At 41.2% G+C, this 23,688-nt stretch overlaps 2 protein-coding genes across 5 annotated transcripts; both read right to left on the reverse strand.

Annotated features, from left to right (window-relative positions):
* Positions 1-1,550: 1,550 nt before the first annotated feature.
* HUS1 (HUS1 checkpoint clamp component) lies at positions 1,551-8,048 on the reverse strand. The gene is made up of 8 exons (XM_005147998.3): positions 7,964-8,048; positions 7,434-7,561; positions 6,726-6,902; positions 6,106-6,213; positions 5,068-5,142; positions 4,114-4,213; positions 3,649-3,777; positions 1,551-3,148 (listed from the first exon to the last, which is right to left on the reverse strand). The coding sequence occupies exons 1-8, from the start codon at positions 8,013-8,015 to the stop codon at positions 3,066-3,068; spliced, it is 852 nt and encodes a 283-aa protein (XP_005148055.1). The 5' UTR covers positions 8,016-8,048; the 3' UTR covers positions 1,551-3,065.
* Positions 8,049-8,882: 834 nt separating this feature from the next.
* ICE1 (interactor of little elongation complex ELL subunit 1) lies at positions 8,883-21,490 on the reverse strand. 4 transcript variants are annotated; one of them, XM_034066508.1, is made up of 8 exons: positions 17,965-21,490; positions 16,862-16,924; positions 16,084-16,249; positions 15,144-15,304; positions 13,122-13,312; positions 11,576-11,682; positions 10,754-10,852; positions 8,883-9,839 (listed from the first exon to the last, which is right to left on the reverse strand). In XM_034066508.1, exons 1-8 carry the CDS (start codon positions 21,475-21,477, stop codon positions 9,658-9,660), a joined length of 4,482 nt encoding a protein of 1,493 aa, XP_033922399.1. In that variant the 5' UTR covers positions 21,478-21,490; the 3' UTR covers positions 8,883-9,657. The 4 variants fall into 4 exon arrangements, with proteins under 4 accessions (XP_033922399.1, XP_033922394.1, XP_033922405.1 ...); XM_034066503.1 differs by having other exon boundaries at positions 16,084-16,252; XM_034066514.1 differs by lacking the exon at positions 16,862-16,924 and having other exon boundaries at positions 16,084-16,252.
* Between the last annotated feature and the right edge of the window lie 2,198 nt (positions 21,491-23,688).

A 23,688-nucleotide genomic window follows, 5' to 3' on the forward strand; every position in this document is an offset into this window, starting at 1 on the left:
GGTAGTTACAGAAAGTGCCAAATGGATTCAGTTTGTCAGGCAGTTAGGCAGTCACTGCATGGCTACACATTATAATCATTTGTTAGACTCCAGTTGGTGGTGGGGAACCAAAAGTCCCAACACACGAAACACACACTCAAAGCAAGATTTATCTTGGAGTCTGACAGAGTCCATTTGCATGTGGAGAAATACAACTGATCTGAAGATCTAGGAATTCTTTGCATCCCTGAAGCTACTTAAGAACAATTACCATGGCTGTCTCTTGAATGCTTGTTTCAACTGAACTCACAAACTTGCCATCATTCTCTGAATTAATTCTTATTGCATTCTAAGTGATGACTATAACCCAGTATTGAAGTGGCACATGTAAATTTGCATAGGTCAAAAAAGTTGAGCTTCATAAAGTTTCATGGAAGATACAGAGTCAAAAATCAAACCCAAGAGTCACGAAGGGCCTGAACTCTTTAACAACTGCTCTGGCTCAATACAAAGAGATAAAAATTGTTCAGAGCCAGGCAGTTAAACGTGACAGTGAATTTAGATGCAAGTACATCTGAAAAACCAGGAGAGAGTCAAAAGCCATGTAACACATATCTAACTTCCTCCTAGGTTTTCTCAACAGGGCAAAAGACTTGCCAGAGACTTGCTTGTGTAAGGCTTATGCCAGAACAAGATAGATGGGATTGGATGTGAGGGATGGAGAGCATCTTCTGGTCCCTGGGACAGATGGTGGGTCAGGGCAAACATCTTGTCTAAATCCCCCCTATCTTACAGTTAGGATTTACCCTTTGACATTTCAAGTTTCTCTTCTCATTATCTAGACCTGAAAGAATCTTAGGTGTTCCAAATCAGAGGAAATCCGATTAAATGGAAGTACCACTTAATGTCAGACCACAGCAGATACTGCAGCATCGGAACTTAAAAATCAGTTACGCCAGGAGTGAGATAACATGTGAAATGTCAGAGCCAATACTCTGCCGTGTTAACCCCGTGGTGCCAGAATGAAACAACTGGTAAAGACAGTTATTATTTTTCACCACTAACTCAGCAGATGGTGGTTGGTTCAGGGAATTCTATGCTCTCACATTCCCCCTTCCAAGCTCCTCTGAGACATACTTTAAAAACAGGATGAAAGGAATACAAGATAGCAGAGGCTGGTAGTATGTAAAAATGGGCAGTTAACTATTACATTTAAAGATTCCTCGAAAACCAAAGCCCTGCAATAGGAAATCAATATGGTGTCTGATACAAAACAGGTCGGGATATCTTTGACAATATATAATGAGTAGTAAAGGATTTTCACTAGCTTTCAAAAGATCAAGAGGTAGATCAATATTACAAGCTTCTGTAAAAACCTGGTTTTGTGTTCCACAAGTAACTTTGCTTGCACTGCAGCCAGAACAACTGTTTTGATGAATGTTTCTGGTAAATACTGTGATTTAAATACAGGTCAATGACAATCACACTACCCTGAAATCAATCCAAAGAATTAATGTTAACCCATCAAATCTACTGCAAAAAAAAGAAGCAAAACTATCACTTTCGGCAATATAAGCTGAATATAACTTCAACATTTCTTTTATTTGCCTCCTGTTTGGAATGTTAACTTCCTGTGTGATGCTTTACAGTGTCCACGTGCCTTTTTATTTTAATTACAAGCCAGCACTTCCATGCAAAATGAATGGACAGAAGGGCTAGAATACTATAAAAGAACTGAGTGATCAGAAGGACCAGAATTACATGCATGAATGACATTTGAACAGAACAACAGAAAAATGCAGCACTGCTCCTTAGGAAGCAGAACCCAAATACACCAGTGCAACATAGGAACTTGTCAGTTTAAAATTACTTAAAAAGCAAAAGCTCTCAGCTGCATAGGTATTCATGTAACAGGTGTCGGATTAAGTTAAGGCACAAACTTCCAGTAGACATATAAAAAGTACACAACAACCTTGTGTGCTATGTACTCATGTTCAGGAGCAACTACTCCAAGTATGTATCAGCAAGAGGTCAGAAACATCACCTTCAGCAACAAAGTAAATAGTCTTCTACTGTATCCTGCTCAGCAAAATTAAGGTAGCACAGGCATACCAGTGGCTTCAATAAACAACAATCCAGGAACACAGCTGTGCCCTGGCCCACCTACAACATAGTTTAAAGGAGTACAGGATACCACAGCCTGAGCTGAAACAGGATCTGTGCACCCATTGACAGGGGGTGGATAGGGGTCCCTGGTTGCTTAGGGCCTCCAAGACCCAATACTGCTCTCAGGGCTCTGACAATTGGATTCAGATGACAGCAGGCTTAGAACTGAGTATTATTTTCCCTCTGATCAGCATGTACACATCAACAGGACTGCAGGGCTGAGCTACATCCTTGTGCTTTAGTTAGGTGGGAAGGGTAAGAAAGCCCTGGGGCTGGAGAGATTTCACCTCTGTTGGTGTGTTTAGTGTCCTCCCCTCCAGAACATGAAATGGATCTTTCACTGCATATTCCTGACCTGTACAAGCATTACTGCCCCTTGTGGTGTTTGTTTGGGATTTCTGGAGTTTTTTTTTTGGTGTGGGTTGCTTTTTTTTTTAAACAGAAGATAAATGTTTTCACAATTATAACTTTTATATTATAAGCAGATACCAATCTGTCACTCTCCAGCTCCATAGAGGTATGATAGTCTAACTTGGAGCTGTATTGTCCAATACTGGATACACCCAGCAGCAGCTTCAGAGGCCAAGTCTACCTTTATACCTGTGAAAGAAAATACACTCCCCTACATCACCTTTCCTGCATCTCAAAGCATCCCAGAAGCATATGCAACTTTCGGCTTTGCTGTCCATAACACTCAGATATGCCAGTTCCCCAGTGCTGTATCTTTCATAGCAAGTAACTCTTCACAGAAATGGCATTCTGGATGAGATGTTTTGAGTAATTTCATAAATAAGGAAATAATGTCCATCTAATGGCTGTATCTAACAGCATATCATGTGAGAGTACTCCAGCAACTCATGAAAGTTTCCAGACTTGAAGGTAAGGCCTCAGGTTGGAAAATTACAGAGACTCCAACGTATTCAGGTAAGTGCTGGAATGAAATACTGAAGGGAAACATCCTCATGAAGCAAGATGAGGTGGACAACTCTTTTACTTACAATATCTGTAAAGAGAAAAAACACCATAAATCCAGTTTAAAGCAGGGAAAATAGTGTATATCTTCTACAGAATGCCATCATCAGAATACAACACTTCTACTACTTCTGACAGAGGGATGACAAGTTTTATCATCCTGTAATGTTCAAGTCCTTGAGGGTCTACAAAGCATTACTAAGAGTCTATGAAAGCTGACACCAAAAAGGAAATATGTAATGTATAGGTCTATAATGCTACATCTGTGACTTACATCTTCCTCAGAAAGTTCTTAGTATCTGCATTAAAACATAACTCACAGATATTCTCAGGAAAATCATGCAAAGTTATCAAAATCAAATACAAAACCCTGCTAGAAACTGCGGGCTTTAAGAACATTAGAAGTCCTCAGATACAGTAAAACCAGTCAAGTTTCAAACAGACAAAACAGAAGATCTGCTGTTCTGCTGAGACAAATATGGCAAACATCTGTCCTTTACTGGAGTTAGCAAGCAGAGCTGCTGAACTTACTGCACAATGCTTTTGTGGGGTTGACCTGCTGTCCAGCAAGCAGCTGCTGCAGTTTCCTGATGTCTATGCGTGCCTCAGCCATGCTTTCTGGATCTCTGTCTTGAGAACTTTGACATCCATCCTCTAATGCTAAAAGCATAAGAACACAACACTTGGTCAAAACATCAGGAGTTGTAAAACATACAGGAACACACCTGATAATCACTGAACAGCTGGTACCCAAAGGGGTTGTTTTCAGAAACAGCAGTACAAGGAAGAAAAAGCACAGTTTTCCTACGAAGTTGTTAAGGATACTGGAATGCCCTCACTAACATGGAATAGCCACTGGCCACTTTTTAAGGTTTCATTTGAAAAAAACTCGATGTGTTTGATGCTATTTTGTAAGGACTACCAGAAGGTAAGGACCATTATCAGCATCACACTGAGATTACACAGCCACAAGAGGCAACAAACCTGGAAACTTACCCCAGGAAGGATTTCCCAAGTCTTTAAAATGTGTTGTTACACAAACTAAGTCAGTTTCTACTTTCAAGTTCATTTCTCCACTCAAGTTTGCTTCAATCACCTGCAATACAATCAATCTCAGTTTTAGGCAAGCCTCTTTCACACTGAAGAATTACAGAAGAATAAAGTGCAGCTTTGTTCAAGTACAAGCTTCCAGAAACACTTCAGTGCCTTCACTGCTCAACTGTACTTTCTGAAGATGGTTTGAACATTTGAAAGTTCAGCTACATAAAGCATTTCTCATCATTCTTGTGAGATGAATCCTAGATCAACCTCTCTGAAATTATGAAAAGAAAGAAATGCCATTGCTCTCCAGTACCTCTACAACAAGCGCTGGCTTTGGGAAGCTGATGTGTGGAGGAAAGGCTTTAGAAATAGGAGACTTGAAGCTAGAGAAATGCAAGGTTTCCTGCATTTGCACCAGCACTCCACAAAGCCAGAGTGGACTGGAAAGCCACCATGTCAGAGTTTGGAGTACAGGCTGAGAACCAGGAGCTCTCTATGGGATTTCCTTTATATCCTACCTCAAGTCTACCTTAAGTTAATTCCAGACACAAGACACACTTAAAAGGCATTTCTTTAATGAAATCAGCTCAGAAGTCTCCAGGTGGCTTCCTCAACAACCACAATTTCCTACTAGCTATAAAGAGTGGCTTGTAGCAACACAATTCTTTCAAGGATTCAGTATAAAGAGATAAAGCTTCCAGGAAGCCCCGTACAAGCTCTTCAGAGTTAATCCTAAAATAAATCCCATCATTCTCTTCAACCCTTACAGAGTCTTCAGATGCCTTTAGTGCAATGTCTTATCCCAAAATAAGATGTAACATGTGAGACCAGTTTGGGTAACAGGGAAACATGCTATGTTCAGGAAAAAATAAGGTCTGTAGGACACACATCTGAAGTGCTTTAACTTACAACATAATTGCTGAGATTCCTCATTCTCTCCACAACACTCTTCATTATTTTCAGCGCTGGTAGGTAAATACTGACCTAGAAAGATGCAAGAACTGAATTGGCACAAGTATTTCATGTCTGACTGGGATATGATGCATTTATTTCTCCTTTCAATCCTATCTTATTTTGATATCTGTTTATCTACTCAGTGCAGGAAGGACAATATTTAACTGAAATCAGCAAAGGTCTCAGGAACAGAGGAACTCTTTCCCATTATACCAACAGGCCATTGCTCTAGCAATTGCTTCAGACATACAAGCCCATCTGTGTTCAAAATAAATGAGAGACAGGTTTTTGCAGATCAGATTCTCACTCAAACCCTTATCTGTGTTACTGAGCACTGAAACAGTTACTATAGCCAAAAAGAGAATAACACAATCCCCATGGTACTGTAATCATTTCTGGAACTACATCAGTGGAAAGCTGAAATAACAGAACAAAACACATCAAGTTTCTACTAAGTCTTACGTCTTCAGAATTTAAATGCTCTCAACTACAGAAGTAACAGACATCTAAAATCTCAAATAGGAGCACATCTGCATGAAGTCCTTTCCTTGAAAGTATGCTAAAAGTCAAAAAGGATCTAAAAAGATATATAAAAATCAGGAGGAAACACATGTAGATCTAACTCTGCCACGTGGGCCATGAATTTCAGAAAGAACAGATTATTTAGGCCACCTGGTACATAAACAACCAAAATGGTCAACACCTGTGTGTTTTGAAAGTGCTACCTAAAGCCATGCAAGTCCTCTGCTCCTCCCTTCCTTAACCCTGAGTATCACAGCAATAACTAGTAATGACCTGCTCTGTTTCTACAGGTTCTGAAGGCTTTATTGTCAATATAGAACCCATGTCCCATCACTCTCCAAACCTCTAGCTTCCAGCTTTCCCTCTTTCCTTTCACCTTCTCTCCAAACTTCAGTGGTAGCATACACTACAGCAGCAACATTCCACTTGCAACCTCCCCTTTCCATAGGGAATATAAAACAAGATACTTACATCAAAGTCTGGCACACTGGGCTCTCTGAAGTCATTCCATAATCTTCTGGGAATAACCCCCACAGGAATGTCATGTGTCACAATCCTACTGCTGCTTGATAAGGATGGCTTGAGAGAAGAGAGAAGATGCTCTTGCAGTTAAAAATAAGACTGGAATTCTAAATTCAAACTTTTCAGAGCCACTCTGGGAAATACTATAACTGAGTGCAAAAGACACTCAGTTCCAGTCTTCCATAGGTTCATATCAGTCTGCTATTAAGGACAATCAAAAGCAAAACAGAGCCAAAAACTACACTGAAACCTCTTTCACCCAATGGCTTCAGTGAGAAAGCAATAATCCACACGTTTAGAGAATGAAGGAATGGAGAAACAGACACTAGGAAAAGGTGTTTCAAGCAAATATCTTGTATTCTTCCACCACCTCTTCCTTGAGTTTTGGACAACACAAAGCTGGCCCGTGTCCTACCACTCATGATGGCAGGAAAGGCTAATGGAAAATGGCATTTTTCTTCCTTTATTTTTCTAGAATTACACCAAAGCTTCTATTTGATCTTAGGAAAAGCACTTGATTTCTAAAAGCTTTTTCTTAGTAATGAAGATAAAAGCATGGTTGCACTTACCAGCTCCACAGCGACTCTGAGACAGGGACAGTGTTTGTTAGTCAACTTCATCTTCACTGCCTTAGCATTGTGGGCAGTTTTCAATGCTCTCGACAGGTTCTCAGGCATCAACTCTAAATAGATCTCATTGTGCTCTGCAGACACTCCTTCCATCTGAAATTCATCGAAGAAATTCCCCTACAGGTTTTTAAGTTGGGAATGAAACATAGCAAATGAAAATATGACAAGAGGGTAAGTTCTGCCTATCAGAATTCAAGCTTAGTATGGCATGTGCACAGCAGGAAGCTTTCCTGTGCCTGGCATCACCTGCAAGGATCAAGACAGGCTGCACAGGTGCAAAGGCCCATTGCTTCAGGCTAAATGTATTGGTTTCAGATCCTCCCTTAACAACTACCAGCCCTCAAAACAGGAGTGCAAGAAGTGAGTTATGTTTTCCTGTTGCCAGTTTTGGCCCTTGTGGGCCAGCCCACAACAAAGCTTTACATGAAGTGACAACCAGAGGGGATTGCCCAGCCAGAAACACGAAGTCTGTGTAACCAAAAGGCAGTCCTGCAAGGAATAATGCCTTCAGTGAACAAAGCTACACAGAACTGAGGGCTGGCACATCTCAGGTGAAGGCTACACATACAACAAACCACCCTATACACCAGACCCAACTGCCCGCTCAGGTCTTCAGTGCCGTGTGGCTATTGAGTGTCCCGGGCTTACCTGGTTCAGCTCACACCACATACCCACACCTCCATTCAGTACTTTATCGGAGAGGATGAAATACAGCTTGCTGACAGTCAGGCGCAGGGTGCAGGTCTTGGCCAGCTTGGCGATTGTGTTAACTACACCTGGCGGAGGAAGGGGAATGTTACAGCGGGATCCGCTCCCCACACTCACCCCAGGTCTCCACAAAAGCAGCTCGAGGTGCTGCGGAAGCACCTAAAACACCTCAGGGTGAAGAGAAGCTGTGGCTGCCCCATCCCTGCCAGTGTTCAAGGCCAGGTTGAACCATCCTGCTCTAGTGTGAGGTGTCCCTGCCCACGACAGGGGGTTGGAACGGGATGAGCTTTAAGGTCCTTTCCAACCCAAACCAGCCTGCGACTCCATGAAAACCGCCCCGCGCTGCCTCCCCCTCACACCCGGTAAAGGTATCTGGGCCTCACGGCGCGGGCCGGGGCTACCCCGCGTACTTCCCGGGTACAGAAGGTCCCAGCCGGCCGCCCTCCCGTCCCCCTGCCCGGCACACTCACGGCTGAAGTGGTTGAGGCAGGCGAGATCCACGATCTTAGCACGGAAGCGCATGGCGGCTCCCAGCCCTCCTCACAGCACCGCCGGCGCACGGGCGGGGGCGGAGCCTGTCAGGAGCAGGGCGGGCAGGGGCAGGCCCAGCGCTGTGAGGTAACGGGTCCAACGGGAAGCGTTGGTGAGGGGGGAAGCAGCAATCGTGTGAGAACGGAGGGAGAACAGAGCTCTGGAACGGGCATCTCCTCTTTCCCATCCCCAGCCGAGCCACCCAGAGATACCCAAACACCTGAGAAAGGCCCAGCCCCGCAGACAGGCCGTCTTTGCTGCGTGCTGTTACCAGTGCCCGGGGCACAGAGCTCTATGCAGAGAGAGAGCACCTACAAAGCAAAGGAAAACCTGGCTTTACCTGTCCTGTCCCTGTGCTGGGTAACGTTCCTACAAGAGACTTGGTCCTTTGCCTCTGTGGTGCTTTGAAGGACTGCAAGGAGCTAAATGTTTTACTCCTCCCGAGTTCCTCAGCACTGTCTGGTGCTTTTGTCACACTGCAAGCTCCCCACCTAAACTGCCTTTTGTTTGATATTTAAGCACTCTAGGGATGCTGCTCACAGTGCCCCGATGCTGTGTTTTGACACAGTCATTATAAAGGAAATTAAAGAACAGAAGAAACAACCGTGTGTCCACATATCACCACACAGAAGGATACCAGCTGGAGAGGTTATTCTCTAAGCTGTGCTGCTCCCAGGCCCTTGGCACATCCCAGACATCAGCTGAAGACTGGCAGAGAGGAACCACTCCAGTGTCATGGGCAGTTCACTCGGTGAAAGGAGCTCACAGGTAACTCCCTCCTGCCCCTAAAGCAGTAGTTATACAATCCAGAAACAGGGGTTCGTTCTGTGCAATGTAAAAGGCCAACGAGAACACAAGGGTGTTTGCTTCTTTTATTACGAAAGGTACAAAACCACAGGGTGTAGTGAAGCTATCGTTAGAAACGTGAACTTTTGTTGAGCCAACTTTCTATTTACATACACAAAATTCCCCAAGTGGAACAATATCAAATGTGAGACACATTATGAGAATACCATATATACAGGTTCAGAGATTTAGTATCTCTGTTACTCTATACATGATTGTTACACAAAAAGTCAATTCCTATCTTTCTTACACAAGTATTTTAAATTAAACTTATGAGGCTACTCAAGCAAAACAAAGCAGAATCTGGGCAAAGTTCTGCTATCAGTTACTTTATAAATATAGTACAAAATAACAGAGCCAGGTTTTCAGCCAGGCTCAATCTTCTGTTGCATCAAAGAGCCCGGGCTTCAAACTGATGGAAGTAAAATAGCAAACTATTAGTAACCGTTATTGACATCAAACCAGATGTATCCCAGGAGCTAGAGACACACTGGTTTTCACATTACTGATCAGTTATTAGGAAAAGCAAGTGTTTTTACCTGTATTTTGTATATATATATACAAATTATTTTTGTATATATATATTTTTGTATATATATTTTTACCTATATTTTGTATTTTCCCTCTAACAGAAAACCCACATAAAATACTTGAGTTTGCTTTGTGTGATCAGACATTGCTAAAACAATCATAAAAAAGGACCACAGCACATATTGTTTTTAACTGGGAACAAATACTTAGTAAAATAAGGCACTTCTTCCTTTAGTTCAGTCCGCTTCCCTAGATTTTAGTTTAGCTCCATTTTACACAGAGAAGTGATTTCAGCTATGCCATTTGTGACAGCAAAAGGGATGTTGTTAAGAACTGTTGCTCTCCAAGCGTGGATGGCCTCAACAATACCTTCTGGGTTGCTTGAAGCCAAGTCACACAGTGAGTATATGGCTGCCAGCTGCACACCCCAGGGAACACCTGCAAAAAGTTGACACAAATCAAGTTTATGGAAATTCTGATATGCAATTAATGTTCCTGGGAAATGTGAATCTATAGATGAGTTCAAAAACTGGAATTAAAACACATCAACAATAGGGATGCCTAAATCCACAAAGCAGCAAGATGACAACCTGCACACAAATTCCTTGACATCTCATTTCATACTAGCAATTTCCAGTTTTCTGAATTCAGCAGGTTTTTAGTATTCAAAGGGCATAAAAGATGCTCACATGTAGTGATTTTACCCTAGTTAAGGGTGATCAACTTTCATGAAAAGTCAGATTTACACAGTGTGAAACAGACATTTACCACTTGAAGAACCTGAGATTGCAAGGAAGAAAGGCTGTAAAAATGGTTCAAAACAACTCCCTAACATCAACCAGCGTTTCACTGCAAAATGTATTTAACCTCTGGAGTAACTTAGCAATATAGATCTCTGCTGCCCTAATAGCCCTGCTTTGTCTCACTCAGGAATTCTGACTCTCTTGTTACCCTCTCTCAATACAACAGTCTTGCTATTAGCAAGCTTCTGCATGAGCTGCTCAGGGAACAAATTTGGTATCACTGCTCAAGTTAAGATAACTCTTTTAGTTCTCTGAGGCAGTTTATATGCTGTTACATGAAGCAGTGTTAATTCCAAGGTGGCTGAAACTATGTCAGATTTGCTCATGGTCTTAGAAGGTAACATGTTTTGTTATGAGCATACATGTTTCATTAACTTCAGAAGAGAAAGGGACTCAAACTGAAAGCTGTTTGTCCTGTTTCGCACTAACACACAACTACACAAGCAAGCTGCTTTGGCATACGTGTCTCAATCTGTGTGTGTCCTTGTTTACACTGGCAAAGCTTCACAATGTAGATGTTACACTGAAGTTCTGCTAAATATATATTACCTTCCTCTTTTGCCTGCTGTACAAACAGTCCAATTACAGAACTAATATTCTTCACTGCAGCAAGATATCCTTCCTTCAAACCTATCTGGCCCAATCGACCTGAAAGAAAAAGAAAGGTTAGTACGTGCCTGACATTCAGTCACCCTCCTAATTTTTAGATTGATGGATTGTTGAAATATCAACAGAAAATGCAAATTTCAATGACAAAAATTATTCACTCTTGTTGCCATGCTTTCTTGGGAACAACAGTTGTCCTATTCCTTTTGTGACTCAGGACCCCAAGGCATTTTTCATCAGATTTAACTCCTACAGGTTTACAATTTGTAAGTGTAAAACTCAAGGAATGCAGTTTCTCTTTGACAAACAACATTATGTAGCCTACATACAGAAAACATCTATTGCAACCCAAAGTTAATCTATTTACCTGCCATCTAGATCCCAAATAAATGAATCTAACTTACAGTTGAAAGAAGACATACTATGTTGCAAACAAAACCTTAGTTTATACACTTTGATATAAAGCATATGTAGTTACAATTTAATTTTAAATACATAGAACATGTTGGTATTTGTTACTTTGTAATGACAGTAACATCCGAGAAACTTAAGTACCCGCTTTGCACAGGCTGACAAACAGAAAATATCTGCATAGGACTGTAAACCTTTTTTAAGGTGAAAACTGTTGAAAAATGTGAAAAAAAAAAAAAGATAAAAAAAAGAAAAAATGTCCAAATACTTCAATTCACTTTTGAGGCAGGCTGACACTTGCAAAAGACATATTTACACAAAGCAGATGTGCAACCAAGAATTTAGATTACTTACCAATTAGCCTTAGGATCAGTGCTGTAACACTGTCAGAAATGGATTGAGTAGTTTCAGGCCCCTTTCTCTTCTTTATCCATTTATCCATAGAAGGCCAAAGCACTTTGCTGTGAAAGGCAAGTGAATTTGGTAATCTGATACTGCATGAAGGGGCAGCACAATATTCATACAATAATGAATGCAAATGGTTCTTCTGTTTACTGTCTATTTCCAAAGCTCCAGTTGCATTATTAATTCATACTCTCAGGAATTCAAAATATTCCAAGTATCCACAAATATGAGTTATTTAAAGGTTTTAAACCCAAAGAATCAAAGTTGACTTTCTGAAGTAATCATTCCTGTTCTGAACTGCATTCCTGTTCATCTTGTATTGATTTCCCTGCAACACCTGCATCACTACCTCAAGTCAAGAACTTACGCTTTTGACTTCATATATGTATATGAAATTGTGTTACTTTCAGATGTCATGCTAAGATGTTATGCAAGCTTTTTGTATGACTGAAAATTCACAGTTCGCATGTTACACGCAAGATCTGATGCTTGTTTTTAAACCTGAAAGGACCAGAGAGAAGGCTTTTCTGATCCTCAAAATGATGCTAATAAAACTCGTTACCTATTATCAGCCCAGCTCCACACAATCAACTCTGTATGGCTTTAGTTAAACTGCAGTACCTTTCACTGAAGCTGATTTGTATTCATTTTAAAAGATTCTCAGTAAAAATAACTACTTTACTACTTGAAAGCATGGAACGTGTATAAAAAACTTGATGATTGTGAGCTATTTACATTTACTTTATACTCAGTGATTATATTATGCCATCATTAAACAAATGCCGTATCTCTGGAGATTCTGCTAGGTTGTGGAACCTTTACATGATAAACAAGGGGCTGTCAGATCAGTGTATCAAATATCAGCATAGGTATAAAAATGAAGTCTTTCATACCAAGTTATGTATGGTGGCAGTCCATGCACTGCATTACAGGGTTCAAAGAATATTTAAGACATAGAATCTAAGAATTATAAAGATTTTAGAATTAAAATGAGACTGAAATTAGGATAGTAGGCTAATGGCTATGGTTACATTTCACTTGCAGCACTGAAGGAGTACTACACGTGCAAAGTTCTACCCTCATTTTCTTAGTGATGGGGGGGAAGAGAATTCAACCATTAAGTTCAGGGGAAGATAGTCAATCATTTTATTTTGTTGGCAAAATATCCATCTCAGTATCTTTCCCAATTGTCCACATGTAGCTATTTTAGAAACAATTCTTTATTCAAATGTTCAAACAGGGTTCATTTCTTGTGCCAATACAATAAAATCCTGTAATTTCCTCATTGATCACTTGTTCTACCTTAAAACAAGGAACACAAACACAGTAACCCAGGTTTCATCAGATTAAACCACCCTCATTTTTAAGTTCCTATGCAATATTATGTGAAAAGCTAAGTCAATGCCTCAAATTTGGGGGAAAAAAAGCCCACCCCCAAACCAACCACAAAAATCCTACACAGGAAAACATCTGAAAGAACTGCTTGCCACAATACCTTATAACATTGTCATGTGTCCAGTCCCACTTCAGGTGAGAGCAAAGTAGATCAACAGCAAATATGTACTGCCAAGCATCTTCACTCAGATCTTCTCCATATTGCTCACTTGGTTGAAATTCTACTTTTGGACATGACTGCATTTCTAAAAGCAGGTTTGAGACCATAATCCCAGCATCTAAAGAGGAACTCTGGAATTTTAGAAGGTGATTATCTTAATGCATGAAAAGTCACCAACCCAGAACCAAACTCTTTACATAGATTTGATTCTAACTGTCCACAGCATCTTTATACCATAAATTCAACTTTGGGTTTGACTTAACACAAACAAAACCAGTGCATAAACCAAAATCTTCAAGTAGTTGGTATTTTTCTTGATGCTTTTTCTAAAAGGAGAGTTTGAGGGGAAAAAAGCCCCAAACAACAAAACCCACAAACCCTACACACCCACTCTCTTCATTCTTACTTCAATTTGGGGCTTTTTTAATTTCTCTCAGTGAAGCTTTAAGGTCAGAATCGTGTTTTCCAATGAACGACGACATGAGTAATCCTGCTCACTTGGTATGTTTTGGGGTTTTAAAATGATTTGCTGATGCTGGGATTTGTTACTTCTCCCCAGATATTACTGCTTTCATATTTCATAGAGATCCATAAAGATAGCGAGTGCAAATGCACTGAATTAGGTTTTTCAGGAACATTTACTGAGACATACTTGTGTGCATCTTTATTGGCATGATATCGAAAGCTGTAACCTAATAGAATGGAGAATACACATTCTTTGCTAAAGAGGGACTGCAGTACAGCATAACTCTGAATAGCAGAGCTTAATGCTACACCACAGCTGTAATTTAATCAAAAAGGAAACATATACGAATTCATGTCCCATTGTAAGCCTGCACCAAATCAGGAAGCTTACAGGGGCTGTAATTCCACTGGTACCATATTAAATTTAGGACTGGTTTTAGATCTAAAAAACCCCCAGAATCATTATGCTTTTTCCAGTGGGTACAACACCTAAAGGCTGTGCTGACAGCAGTAAGCCTAGCTGCCATCCCCAGAGCAGTAGTGGAACAGCATGTTAGGATAGGGAATAGATGAGCTATCAGTCAAGATTATTTTGTTCACTTGATACTTACAGAACTACAACACTTCCACAAAGCAAGCCTGGCATTAGTAGCGGGGTTTCAAAACTAGTGGGGCTCGGACCTTCAAGCAAACAAGCCTGTTACACAAACTCTTCCTCCAGAAGCAAAGTACCTCTGGCTGGAGCACCTCTGCATGATACAAATTTGCCTCTACTGGTATCAAATGTGTTACGATTTTTCATCTTTGCAACACCCCTTCCAGGACAGTAATATGTGCCTGATGAAAACTGAGAAATTACATTATTTGGCAAAAGGCTCAGAGACTTGCAGCCACATCTCAGAAGTCCTCTGGTTCTTGACATTGCTCATCCTTCTTTTGCCTTCACTACAGTTTTGTACTGATCATGACAACTGCTTATGAAATTCATTGGATGATTTTGTCTGGTGATAAATGGGTATTTAGTCTTTTCTCTACAGAAGGATCATAAGTAAAAAGAGACAGGCTCATTGTGAAATTAACTGTGATAAATAATTACCTATTACACAGAGAACAAGGAAAGACAGACAAGCCAAATACATACTAAAAAAACCCTCCAACAAAACAAAGAAAACCACCTCAAGGAATATCAAAGCCACAGTTCAGAGGGTCAGAACACCCTAGACCAATAACACTCTGGTCCAAGTTTAAAAATAATCTTTACTTTTAATGTTTAATAGAGAAATTAATATTTAATATGGAAAATGAGAACAAGTATTGTGTTCTAGTAGGATGTAGACAACCCCAGGAAAAGGCCTGAAGCAACATTAGCTGTGCAGTTGTACAGACTCCATGGTAGATCCACAGGGTATCTTCATACCTTTCATCAGAAGTAAGCTGCTTGAATTGATTAAAGTACAACCAATGCAGACAGATACTGACAATGAAAACAGATGTTACCTGTTCCCAACTGATATACGCACTCAAGCAGGTCAGCATCTCCTCGCTTGCCCTCTGCCTGACAACTAATTGCATAGCTTTGCTAATTGCACTTTGGAAGATGAATATGTCAGACCATACATTTGTGATAAATAAAACCAATTTTTCTGAGTCTGGAAAGTCTAAGGGGAAATAAAAAGAGAGAACAAAGTTAAGTTGTTAGCATTTAAAAACAAAAACTATTATACTCAGGCATTATAAGCTATTACATCCTTTAGCAAGTTAACCAGGAAAAGAGGCACAGAAGGCATGTAACAACTGCAGTCCAGGGAAGGGGAGTCATACTGGTACATCTCAGGCTGAGATTAAATAAGGAAAGAATACCCAAGAAAAAAAAAATCCTCCCCTTAAGCCACCCTCCCCTTGTAATTTCACTCTTTTTTAAGGGGAAAAAACCTGAAAGGAGAACAGATCAAAAAAGGATGGACAAGGAGTCAAGAGAATAGGTGATGCAAGTCTGAATGAGGTAGTACTGACTGTTTATAAGTCAACTTGGCAACTGTGTAGCTGGCATATAGCTCACACTTGTGTTGCTGTAGTTCTGATGGGAATTAATATGTGAAACTACATGAAAGAGAAAACCCAAAAATGAATGCACTGTAATCAAATCAAACAAAACAAATCAACCCTTGAGATGTGTTTACAGCTGTTCACACTCAACAAAATACAGATGAAACTGGATGAGCTTTAAGGCCCCTTCCAACTCAAGCCATTCTATGATAACAATAAAACTACAGAACCACCACTACAGGAATTTATTCAATTCAAAGTATACAACAGAAAATCATTCAACAGAAATCTGCGTGTAGCAACTGAAGTTTGGATGTTACCCAGAAAAACAGACGACCATACAAAGACACACAGCATATGGAAGATAAAAGAACACTGAGCCATACTATACCTTCTTTAAGCAGGCTATAGCAGAAAAGGCGAGCTCTTTCCAGGTCTCCCAACTGTCGACAAATTCCTGTATAGACTCGACACAGAGCCTGGTTGAAACTGTAATTTGTGGCATTCTTCTGAGCCTTGAGTTTATTGAGAATAGCATGCAGCAAGGACTCTGCTAACTGCTGTAAGGCACAAAAAAGATTGTTTGACTGTTATATACTTGAGAATATTTGATACCATTAGAGTGGTATGACAACTAAAAAGAATTACTGTCTTGCTTGCACGAATACTGTTTGCATACATATAAGAATGCAGAAAAGTACATCAGATACAGCCACCAGAAGAAAGAGTGAGGAGCAGCTTCCCAGAATAAACATGCCTTAACCAGAGGCAGAATGAGACTACTACTCTTTAAATTGTTTAGTTACGTGACTAAAAGCTACCTTCCTTAAACAAAAAGTGAGGAGAGAAATAATGAGAGGTAAGAGGAACCCCAACAACCTAATGGAGCACCGTGACTTGGCTATTCCCAGAGAACAAACAGCCCATTGTCCAGATGTGAGACTTAGTATGTAATCAGCAGCAGAGTCTCTCCCCAGATCCCTTACACACTGCAGGAGTGGGAGAGGGAGTGTTACTGTTGTGGATCTCAGTGCAAGATGTGAGGAAAGAGAATACTGGGATTGTGCAAGACTTACTATAGGACTTTTAGTGGGGCAGCTAGAACTGGGGAGTAGAATAACAGGCTCAGGGGCCAGGTGCTGGAGAGGCCACAGGTTTGCAATGGGTACCTGCAGACACCAGGCAGTCTGAGCGTTGGCTTCCTGAGGAACCAGAAGGTCCAAGCCAGCTACCTGAAAGACCAGGGGCCTGAGGGTCAGATGCAGGCAAGACCATATGTCTGGACCAGTTACTGAAGGGATGCGTGTGTACTTCTGGGTCTGCAAGTCTGTTAGAGCATGAGATAAGAGGGGAGAACAGAAGTCACCCACTGGATATACTGTGTGCCTGTTAGCTACTGGAGGGATCCATACTGTCTGTCTGTGTACATATATACATATATATGTATGTATGTATGTATTTTCCACTAGTTTTCAACCCTGATCAAACAGAGAAGGGAACAAGATTAGGCACATATAGTGTCCATGTGTGCCCATTAGGAATATGTACTCAAGCCCTGCTACAGGCTGGACCTGGAAACATAAAGCTGTTGCAGCCTTGCTTCTATGAAGTTACCAGATTGGGCAACACCTAACAAAGATGACCTGAGAACTTTGTAACAGCTTCTGTGGAGAACTTGATTACATTCAAGAACTGAAACAGGCCAGAATGCTGCCAAGCATCACTCGGTGAATTGCTCTGGTGCAGACTACAAATTATCTATGAGAAAGATGGCATTTAAAGTCAATTTTTTTAAACACTGATGCTAAGCAAATTCTGAGACACAAACCAACGAAAATTTTTTTCCACTGAAATTCATTTGAGCAAAGCGATGTAGAATAATAAAGATAAAGATGGAATGAAAGCGTGTCACTACTGTATATAAACTGCAGTATATAGGTAATTGAAGCTCACACTTCTAGAGGAACTCCTTTTACAATTGTTAGTGCTATCCACTACAAAAAATGCTGCAAAATCAAAGTGGTTTATGCATGCATCAGAAGAGCAAATGTATTTACAAATGCAGTTTTGCACCTTGGACGCCTCTGAACAGTAATTTCTTGTGAAGTTGTATGTTTTCTTAAGTTTTACAAATTTAGATATCTTGTAACCTTTCAAGACTACGCTTTGGCCCTGCAGATTGTCTGAAAATTGAGAATTCAAGCACTACATGCTTATAACCTTTTCATCTGCATAGAAATCATTATTAAAACATACGAACAATTCTACTTACCTTGTTTTTTACACCAAATTCATAGACGATTTCTTTCTCTTCATCTCTCATTACTGGAATCTTTGAGATATTGCCAACGTACATGTGACCTTTAATGACTGGCAACAAGTCAAAACAGGACTCAGCAATTCTCTTCAATGCCAAAGAAACCTTCTGACAGTCAGTATCAACAGCTTTCTTTAGTGGTAGTGATGCTTCTGACCTGGAACCATGCACTGGGTCACTGGTTTCAGAGCTTTTCTCATGGAAAGCTTCCTGCGTTTCAGAGGTTGTATCTTTAGTGTTTCCCATAGCAGCAGTATCATCAGCCTCCAGCTTTGGTGGTTCACTGTCCAGCCTCAGTCTCTTTGCACTTCTTGGCATAGAAACTGGCAATAGGGTCCGTTTTCCAAGATGATTTGATGAGCTTGATAACAGCTGCTGATTTTGTCCATCTTTCTCTTGGTCTTTGCTACTATCGAACTTCAAATTACCCCCAGTTTTAACAAAAGCAGTTGATGTAGATGCAATTGCTTTGAACCCACCAATTTGAGTCACAGGTCCCGGCAAACTTTGGCTGTCTGAAAAAGCACATCGGTTAAGGTGTATATTGCCTTTGAGGATGTTTAGTGTCCTTGCCCTTGCAGACAGCTCTGGGTACATAGTGTCCAGTATCTTCACTGAGTTCTCCTGAGGGGGAGCTGGAGCAGCACCATCAGCTGCCAACAGAGGAAACCTTCCCGGGACGGGAAGCGCGTGCTTTGGAATGGAAGTACAGAATTTCAGGGGTGAGGAGCGAATCCTTCGGCCTAATGCCGTTTCTGAGGGTGAGGGAGGAGAAAACAGAAGAGCAGATTTTACTGGTGGCGTATCTGTTAACGGAGACATGAGAGGAGGAATGGGAGTTTCACGTAACGGCGATATCAGGTCATCAAGAGGGGAAAGCAAAGAGGATCGACCAGTAGAAGACATTGCTGGGGATACAGTACATGTGGCTTTTGGAGGAGTATCCATCAAAGGCAGGAGCAAGGGGGGCAGAGGAGGACCTATCTCTTGCCTAATTTTATTTATAGTCTCAGGTGAGCATTTTTTTGGCAAAGAAGTATCAGCATTTGCAAGAACTGCCTGAGTGACTTTGAGAGTCTTTGTTTTCCTTTTACCTTGAGACAGCCTCTTCGATACCTTGGCACACACGGCTTGGGCAGCTGCTTTGGCTGAAGCAGTCAGGACTTCAGATGGTTCTTGCTCTTTACACTTCGGCTTGTTGCTCTTTTTAAGAGCATCATCCACACAAGATTCTGACTTTAGCACACACGGCTTCTCAAATACCGGGTTTTGTGGCTCAGAAGGCTGCCTAACTTTGTGACAATTGGGCTCTACATCACACAGCGCTGGATCTCGAAGAGACTTGACAAATGTATTTCTTCTACTGCTACCATCTAGGCTAACATCAGTGTTGTTTTCTCCTGTGCTGCAAGAACTGGAAGTCTGACTATGATTATATTCTTCAGACACCGAGACTCCTATATCAACACTGTGCAGTAGATTTTGCTCCACCTTTGACTGACATTTTTCAGCATCATTTTCTTCTAGGAAATTGCAAGGTGCTAACATTCTTGTATTTAATCTGCTGATTTTTACCGTTTCTGAGAATCTGCTTAACATCTGGGATACTGGTAATCCATTTTGTGAAGCATTTGGCACCACAGGGACTTCTTTCAATGTCCCAGTTTTTAACAGACCTCCCTCACTATCACTGATGCATTCAGCTCTGTCAGAATCTACCACACATTCATTGGCACCCTCAGCACTGTCAGCGGTTACCGATACAGACTCTTTTGTCCAGGAGGCTAAGTCTTTAGGATTACCCTCCCCAGCCACAATTGACAACTCATTTGAGGTATCTGGAGAGCTGTTTGTTTCACAGTGTGTATCTATATCCACCACAGTGTCTACTTTTAGCTCGCTAACTGTCACAGGGCTTCCTGCGTGCATTGCTGAATGGAGTTCAGATACTTGGTAGTCAGTGTCAACAGTCTCATCACTGGTTTCCAGAGCACCCCCTGCAATCCTCCTGGAAGCTCTGTGCTCCTCTCTGACCATGGGAACACATTCAGAACATTTCACATCTCTAAGTTTCTGTACAGAACAGTCTTTCTCTTCAGATTCATTGCTCTGTTCTGGCCCATCATAATTGGGTTTAGACATTTTTATGGCATTTTCCCCAGATGCCTCAGAACTACTCAGTTCTTTGCTTTCCCCTACCACTGTTACTGAACCAGCTCTAGAAGGATCTGTTGTAACCTCCTGTGTAGAAGTCCTGCATCCTGATTCTTGACAATCAAACTTCTGAGGAGGAAAAGTATTCTTATTAGAAGAGTCTGCATGCAGGAGCTGCGATTTAACAGGGGCAGGAGGTTCTTTATCTACAGTCTGTTCCTTCTCATCTGGTATTTTCATTTCATTTTGGTGTACATATACCCTCTCAAGGCAGTCCAGTTCTTTGACCATGATGTCTTTTTCAGCAGAGAGGATCTCTGCACCCTCTTCCAAGCTTTCTGAAGAACACTTACATGCACTGTCCATGACACGACTTTTCACTCCTCTGTTTCCCCATGTATGGGAAGAAGCAACAGCTTTTTCTGCCCCATTAGTTTCAACAAAACTCTCAACTTGCTGAAGATTGAAATTGAGATCACGAGGCATCTGGACAGGAGAATCTGTTTCTTCAGCATTTATACAGCCCATCTCCAAGTCCCCTTCAGTAGACAAAGCCAAGCCACTATTAAAGTCCATTTCTGAAGCAGGCTGGCAGATGATCTCTGAAACACTATTTGTCTTCACAACATTCCCTTCCCAGTTACATGAACTGGAAGACACCAACCCCTTCCTTTGTTTGTTTAATTCCCCTTTGATGTCATCACATTTAACATTTTCAGTTCCCAAGAACCGATTCAGAGGTTTTGCAAACTGTGCCTCAGAAGGAAGATTACTTTCTGCTAAGACAGACTTACTGGTATCCACTCTTTCTAATGGCTCACTGCTTCCCTCTCTGAAATCTTCTGGAATAACTTTGATTTCAGTGTCTCGAGATTCAGACACTCCAGAGTTTTGAGGTTTGGACAACCCCTGTTCTAATGTACTACACAGGTTTTCAGGTTGGTTTATTTCACCTTGTATTTCTATAAAATCTAACACAGAGGATTCACGCTTGGCTACACTGCTTTCAGCACCAGTGACACATGCTGTGTTTGACAGTGCAAGTGTACTTCCCATCTCTGACTTCCCTTCTGATACATTCCTACCATCATCTCCCTGGTGTGGTTTGTCTTTTAAATATTCCCCCTCCTTCACATCCACTGATTTCCCATTTTCTGCTCTATGGAGCAGCTCTGATGATTCAGCTGTTTCTGGATCACTTTCTCTGTTAAATTCCATGGCTAGTGCAGTAGTCTCGGGCCTGTTTCTATTCCTGTCTTCAGTTTTGAGCTGCTCATCATCTTTTGGAAAGGCTGACAACGCAGTCCCCTCCATACCTACATGTTTGTCTGTGTCATCCATAGACAATACATTTCCAATTCCTTCAACAGAAGATACAGGTAAGTAACATCTGGAGACTTTAAGAGTCTCTGGATCACATTCTCTGTCCGCTTCACCTTTTACTGTTTGCACATGCTGTCTCTCCAGTACTTCTTCACTGTCATGTTTTATTTCAGAGCACGGAGAGTGTACAGAGATCTCATCAGCTCCAGTGTCTGCCTCAGTCTTTATAATTATTCCCTCCTCATCATGCTGTATCATCAGGTCTTTAGGACACTCTGCTGCACAGAAGGATTTTGAACTACTGGAATCAGACACTACATTTTCAGAGAGCTCTGTCTCACTATTTGCCTCTGCACAGGGTCCTTTCATCTGTATTGCAGCTGTTACTTCTACTCCATTTTTCACTTCTTCTGTATTTTCCCCTACTTCACTTGCCATATTAGCTACTTTGATTACATTTTTTGATTCATTTTCAACCAGTTCAATCTGTATCAAAACATCAGATTTCTCCTCAGAATCTTCTCTTTGAAGCACAATGCACTGCTCAGATGGCACGTGAGGAATGTTCGGGGGAACAGATACTGCCCTGGGAGCTCCTTTCTCTCCTGATAATTCATCTCTTTCCGCTTTCATTAACTCATCATGCTCTTCAGGTGCACCCTCATCATCAACAGCTCCGATTAAGGTTACATTCTCCTCTGTTTGCTCTACCTCACTACATTTTTCCATCTCATTCTGAGGCTTGGAATTCTGTAACACAAAATCAGCTGAAGAACCTCGCTCTTCACTGCGCATGTCCTCACTATCTCCTTTCTGTTCTTTGACGGCTTCCAGTTCATGTACTGTCACTTCGGTTAGTTCTCTCTTTTCAGTTCCCATGTTCTCAGATTTCTCCTCCAAACAATTGTCGTTAGTTTTCATGTTTGTAATTAAAGAAGCAGATTCAGCTTGCTTATTTTCAGCATCCCCCTCCTCCCTGCTTGGCATCTTTGGACCGATATGAACACTGTTTTCATTCCAGCTCAGGTTTTGTGAGACTTCTGCATCAGGACCATGCTCACATGATTTGCTCTGACTGTTACACTCCTCATTGAAGCTGAATGCATTACAACTCGGAGGATGAACTTGATCTTCTTGTAAAATATCTTCCACCGCAGAAGCACTGCAATCAATTTCATCATCACTGGAACCTGTGTCTGCTCCAAACAATGCCTCCTTTAATGAAAAAAACAAAGTTAATATTCCAAAGCCTGGTACCAGTTTTAAGAATTACTTCTCTGAACAAATACAGTGGTGGCCCTGCCATGCAGTGGTTTTGAGAGATTAAAGGTGATCAACAGAACTACATCCTTCTCCATCACAGTTCTTCATATCAAATGGAAAGTACCTCTCCAAAAAGTCAGAGATTTCTTTACCTACCTACTTGCATTCTAAGATTACTGTAAAACAACATTTGAGCAGGTTCCTCTTGACTTTCAAGCTATGGAATTTTGCCATGGAAACCACACTTATACCCAACAAAGTCTGCAACATCGGAAATGACAGCAGTTGAGACAAGTGTGACTTTGTTTTACATGTACTTCTGAAATGTACGGTTCACCCCCTTCCACATGCAGTATGCTAGAAGGTAAGAACTATCCATATGGATCTAAATACACAGGGTCTCTTTCAGTGCATGAGTAACTAATACCGATACTCAAAAAGCCCAGGAATATCAAATCATTTTTGCAGTAACTACACAACCAAGTTAGTTCCAAGTAAGACACATCCTGAAACTCACCTCTGTTGGTGGTGGTGGTGAAAGCTGTACTGGAGAAAGCAAAGCAGGGAGAGGCCTGACCCAATCCAATATATCCATCAAATTTCCACCTGGGCCCTTTTGCTCCTGATCAGAGAAGTCTGAACTGCTGTGTGCCCCATCTGTCTGTATCATCATATCTTCAGTTTTATCCTCACCACTGTAAAAACATTCTTCAGTAGTCCTGTTCTCAATGCAGTCACCTCCAAAAGGCTCAGTACTTGCTTGAAGGTGCATGGCTGTTATAGGAGTTTGCTTTCCAGGACTTTCCAGTGAAGAACACAAAGACAGCATTTTCCCATCGCATTTCCTGATCTTTTGGTGGATTTGCACAGTTTCTAAGACACAAGAAGATTGTTAAGAATTTTTTCCCTGCCCACTTTTCTCTATAGAGATAATACATG

This window comes from Melopsittacus undulatus, chromosome 1 (assembly GCF_012275295.1).
Source record: "Melopsittacus undulatus isolate bMelUnd1 chromosome 1, bMelUnd1.mat.Z, whole genome shotgun sequence".
In the NCBI taxonomy this organism is placed as follows: Eukaryota; Metazoa; Chordata; class Aves; order Psittaciformes; family Psittaculidae; genus Melopsittacus; species Melopsittacus undulatus.